General features: G+C 42.9%; 1 protein-coding gene across 1 annotated transcript in view; it reads right to left on the bottom strand.

Annotated features, from left to right (window-relative positions):
* Positions 1-5,867, bottom strand: part of FGD5 (FYVE, RhoGEF and PH domain containing 5) — a 145,906-nt gene that overhangs the window by 32,254 nt on the left and 107,785 nt on the right. Inside the window, exon 10 of the mRNA XM_019536536.1 lies at positions 5,189-5,247. Coding sequence (XP_019392081.1) covers positions 5,189-5,247 — 59 coding nt within the window. The remainder of the gene's footprint in view (positions 1-5,188; positions 5,248-5,867) is intronic.

Here is a 5,867-nt window from a genome sequence, read left to right as displayed (position 1 = left end):
TAGAGGGTTCACTCCCATCCCTTGCCCCATCCTAAACTTACATTGTTCCATGCCTTCTGCAGATTCACGAAAACAATGCTTCTTTTATTTCACTTGGTTTGTGTTCAGTAGGCATGTCTACACTTTCATTAATGTGCTTTTCCTAATGCACATTAAATGTAGTACCTCTAATGTGAGGTACTAAATAAATGTGTGTTAGTCTGCCCTAATGCACAGTAGTGAAAGCACATGCTTTTTAATGACACTTAATGCACAGTAGCCTATTTTTACTGTGCATTAGCATATTAGCACAGTTTTTGACATGATGCTTTAAAGCATGGTAAAATAGGCTACTGTGCATTAAAACACTGTTTCTCAACCTGTGGGTCATGACCCAAAAGTTGGTCAGAAGAATATGTGAAAGGGTTGCAAACAAACTTTAAAAATGGATTCTCCTTTAAAGAAGAAAAACATGGGAACCTGTGGCTTTTCCCTTGCAGGCTGGCAGAGTTCCAGGCTGCAAGGGGCTGCTTGGAGCCCCTTTGCCCCATACACCCACCTCCTGCCCTGCACACTGTGGGGCTGGGGCCTGGGGGCAGTAGGGTGGGAGTGAGGGGCACTGGGTTGGGGCTGGCCATCGATGTTTACAAATGGGTCCTGGTACAAAAAAGTTGAGAACGGCTGCATTAAAGCACACATGTAGATGCGCCCAGAATGTAGCAACCCTTAGCAACTCTGAGGCATATAAAAGAGACCATCTTTTAAATTAAGACTCAGATTCTGCAGACTTAGAGTACGACTCCAAGTGCATAAAACTACACTGAACTTTGCAATGTCCAGACTCTGAACTCTGCAGATGGAAGCTACCCCTAGTACAGACTATCAAGGAAAACCAAAGCTCTCAGCAGAGCCCATCACTGCATGAAAGGAGAAACTTGATAACTGAGCATATGTCAAAGTGTTTTGGGCTCAGAACTGCTGCAGTTGAACTCTACAGAGGTTTTCCTATTGGCTTCACAAGAGGCAGGACCAACACAACTGATAAAACAGGTGTCTTCTTATTCAGTCAAGGAAATGGTTTTAAATCTACAAATGTGTACTGGAGCAAGGGCTTCTCTGTCTCTGAAGGGTGTGGCTCTGACATCTGGCGCAACAGGGCAACTTGTGAATCCCAGCTGTGCTTAGGGCCTTGGCAGACATATCAGAGACATATCTTTTAAACCAGAGTGCCTGAGATTTCCAGATGTGAGCAAAAGTTGATATTCTTGGCTCCCAGTTTTCTTGTGCTGTAACATCTGCTTCTACTTTTTTCTCTGAACAAAGCCTGGAGGTTTTCTTTTTAAAAGGTGAAAGACAGTCTGGAGTTTGAGAACCTGCCTCGCTCTCTCTCACTCCTCACATGCACTCACATCTCAAGTTGTAGCAAAGAAAACTAGGAATATATTATCTATTGTGATCTACACTGGGTGACTAGCTCTGCCATACTGAACACTTGGGCTTTGGGACTTCATCAAGGACTCTCATTCCTCATGTGGGCAGGGATGTAAAGGGAACATGGAAAACTTGCTAGGTCAGCAGAGGCTGAGGTGTTGCTCAGCAAGGCTCATGGTTGTGGATTGCATGCCTCATGGATCTAGGCCATTCATTTCTTCTCTTTTAAAGCAGAAGGTCTCTTTGTGAAGATTTTCTTCTGTGCTTTAATTCATATCATGATCCTCTTCTCTGTCATACCCATCCCTGAATGAGGGGTCTACTTTGTTTGTTTTTTGGATCATGCACCTATGATGTCTGAAGTGAAAGTTAAGAAGTGACTTGATCACAGTGTACGATTACCTATATATAAAGTCTCCAATACCTCTCAATGCTCAACACTGATGTCAGCAAACTTCTAAGAGGAAATAAGATGTAAACATCCTAAATGGTTGACACAATTTCCCAAGGGATGTGACGTATTCCCTGTTGGTTTCGTAGAGTCATAGATTGTTAGGGGCCAGAAGGGACCTTGCAACATGATCAGGTCCAGTCCCCCTGCACTAAGCAGGAAAGACAACTGGGGTCAAGTGACCCCAGTGAGGGGACCATCCAGTCTCCTCTTGGAGATCTCCAGGGTGGTGATTGCACCACCTCTGGACACCCTGACTGCGAAGAAGTTTTTCCTAGTGTTAAGCCTGAGCTGGTCTTCCAGGAGTTTGTGGTGATTACTCCTGGTTTTCTCCAAGGGTGCCCTGGTGACCAGTTGCTCTCTGAACCCTTGATGTATTCCCCTGATATAGTGGTAAGCTGCTACCAAGTCCCTTCTCAGTTTTCTCTTTTTTAGACTGAAGAGACCCAAGTCCCTCAGCCTTTCCTCGTATGGCTTCCCTTGCAAGTCTGTGATCATACAGGTGACTCTTCTCTGGACTCTCTCAAGCTTTTCTGCATCCTTGTTGAAGTGCGCCACCCAGAACTGGATGCAGTACTCCAGCTGCGGTCTCACCAATGCTGAATAAAGTGAAAGAATCACTTCCTTGGTTTTGCTTGAGATGCGCTGTTGATGTATACCAGAGTATTATTTGCACTGCTGGCTACAGCATTGCATTGATGGCTCATATTCATACTATTCTCTATTCTTACCTCTTTCAAGTAATAGGTCCCTTTCAGTCGTGGCACTAGTCAGTTTGGTGCCACTGAGACTGTAAGTAAGTTGGGGATTGTTCATCCCCAGATGGAGCACTTTACACTTTTCAATGCTGAACTTCATCTGGTTCTGATCCGCCCAACTCGCCAGCCTGTCTAGGTCTGCCTGTATCTGCAGCCTATTTTCAAGTGTGACCACACTCCCCCATAACTTGTTGTCATCCATGAACTTGGCCAGTGAGCTCTTCACCCCACATCCAAATCTTTGATAAAGATGTTGAAAAGCACTGGACCAAGCACGGACCTAAGGGACACCACTGGCCACTTCTTGCCAGGACGACACAGATCCGTTCATTAGAAGTCTCTGCATCCTACCCCACAGCCAGCTTCCTACCCACCTAACTGTCAAGCAGTTAAGCCCACAATCCTCCAGTTTTCCCATGAGAACATCATGGGATACCAGATCAAAGGCCTTTTGCAAGTCTAAGTATACAATGTCGAATTCCTCTCTCTTATCCAGGTGGCTGGTTACCTGGTCATAGAAGCAGATGAGATTGGTAAAACAAGACCTGCCCATGATGAAGTCAGGCTGGCTGTCGTTCAGAATCCTACCTTCTGCAACTGTATCATACATAGACTCCTTGATGAATTTTTCCAGGATTTTCCCCGCGATAGAAGTTAGGTTAATTGGCGTATAATTGCCCAGGTCCTCTCTCCTCCCCTTCTTGAAGATGGGCAGAACATTGGCCCTCTTCCAGTCTTCAGGAACCTCCTCTGAGTGCCATGAGTTTTGGAAGAGTTTTGCCAGAGGTCCCACGATGACCTCTGCCAGCTCCTTCAACACTCTTGGATGAAGTTCAACCGGTTCTGCTGACTTATGTCTAACTTTTCTAATTGGTCACACACCAGCTCAATGTCAACAATAGGAAGGTGGTCATTTCCACCATGCCCATTCTGAATCTTCTCTAGTATGATTTTCCCCTTACTCTGGTGAAATACCAAAGCAAAATAGTCATTCAGGAGTTTAAGTCTTGACATTAAGATTAAATGCCTTGCTAAAAGAAATGCTTCAGTTCAGCCATTGATTATTAGATGAAATGCAGGGATTGTCAAATAAAATTCTATGGCTTGCATAATGCAGAAGGTCACAACAGATTTTCATGATACTCACTTCTGGCCTTAAAATCTATTAGTTTTTTATATTAATTATTGCTATTATATTTGAATGATCAGTGTAGTGACCTCAATAGAAGAAGATTTTCAAATAGTATTGTTAATAATTTATGCTCAGTTATGATGAGGTTGCCAAGGCAATGTTTCAAGACACTGTGAAAAACTGTGTGGTGCTTACTTTGGGTTAAATATTACACCTCATGCTTCAGCTCAAGTCAACAGGACTTGTGCAGATGTATCAAGGGAATGGGTACATAAACCAGTTACAAGATAAACAAGGGTGGGAATTTCCATAGCATCAGTAGTTATGTGGCAACTGTCCATATGCTTGCTCTTATCCCATGGTAAATGATAGCTAAATCATGGTGATAAATGAAAGTTAAATGAAGGTGGAGCTTTTTATTGAAGCATCTTGCACTCTGGGATAATTCATGTGCCTGTGTTCCACAGATAGAAACTAAACCCAGATAGAAATATATAAGATAAAAAATGATGTCTGTAATAAGGTATAGAGAGAGACCCAGCAGCTCTGATTGTTATATCACACTAGTGTAAGACACAAGGAACTCATAATTCCCAGTTACCAATATATCCAGTGGAATTGGTTCCATTAGTACAGAACCAGTATATGTGAGATCAAAATCCAGCCAAGTGCTTTTTTGTATTCTGCACTCCAAACTGGTTCTTACCAACATCCATGGCACAATGCCTATTGACTTAAATGGAAACAGGATTGTGCTCTTGTGAGCAAATTGCTAGAAGACCTATTTGCAGACCATCTCCCTAATGTCCTGTAGCTCTGATCTCTTGCCAGAGGAGGTCAGTTTCTAACACTGACCTCAGTGGAAGCTGCACTTCTGAAGACCATAGAATGCATTTAGGTGCCTAAATATGGATTTAGATGCCAACTAACCTCCTGTAATTGACAATTATGATCTCACTTACATATGAGGATTGGCATGTAATCAGGAATAACTTCTCTGAAGTCAATGAAATCATACAATAGTGAAGGTCCTATCCGAGTGCAAAACCATGGATGCTGATATCTTTGGGAGCAGGATCAGGCCTGTATTCATACCTGAATATATCCCAGTAGCAGCAAGAATGCCAGGATTCCACCCCTTAATTCCTCCCGTGTACAATTTTAGCAACCCCAAGGCTAAAAAGGACGAGAACTTTCAACTGAACTCTGCAGTGACTTACCATCTTCTCCAAGGAGCTAATGTCAAACAATGTACTTGATATTTACATAATTATAAATAAGAACAGAATTTAATTCCTTGAACCTAGCTGTGGAGAACACTAGGGAACACGTGCCTTTGGCTAGAGGATCTGAGGCCCTGGACCGCTACCATGAAGTTATACTCAACAGCAAACTCACAGACTAGATCATCATATAACTCGACCCCAGAGGACTCACCCCTTGCTGCATCCTGTCATTGGCCCGGTCTGTAATTTCAGAGACAATGAGTAAGGCAGCTGTAAGGGGAAGCACAACAGAAAAACAGAAAGCACGTGAGCAATTAGGATAAATAACTTAAATCACATTTATTCATAAATGTCATCCTTTAAAGAAATACACTGATAAAGCTGCATTCACATCTTCAGGGAGAAGCAGCCTTTCATAGCTAGGATCCAAGCCTGTCTTATTCACTTTTCCAACTAGATCCCCTCCTTCCTTTATTCATCCTCCTCATGGTTATAGTGTTATGACCTATGCCCTGACCAAGAAAACTCATGGAGCCACCTTTAAGTGCTTCAGAATTTCATGTAATCATCTTGCAACAGGTCTTCTGGTCACAATTTTTGATAGTTTAGTTTATGCCTAGATGTCAAGTGCTTTCAATCCTGTGCCCCATTTGTCTCTCAACTGCTTACAGTGTAAATCTGAAATAACCCAATTCTGAAATCAGAATTTCTTTAATACACTTTGGTCCTTGCCTGTATGTGGCCTGATTGGCTCCCACTGAGGTCAGAACAAAAGAAGTCCTTTTTTAAATACATGGGGGCAAAAAGAAGGTTCTGGGTTACGTGGGGTCCCTGCAAGACACGCTAGGAAATTTGGTCGTCACACCAGACGACAAAGCCAATCTATTTAA

Source organism: Crocodylus porosus, unplaced genomic scaffold (assembly GCF_001723895.1).
Source record: "Crocodylus porosus isolate Cpor-Errol unplaced genomic scaffold, CroPor_comp1, whole genome shotgun sequence".
NCBI lineage: Eukaryota > Metazoa > Chordata > Crocodylia > Crocodylidae > Crocodylus > Crocodylus porosus.
The sequence above is the reverse complement of the archived record's forward strand: the minus strand, read 5'-3'. Positions and strand labels throughout refer to the sequence as shown.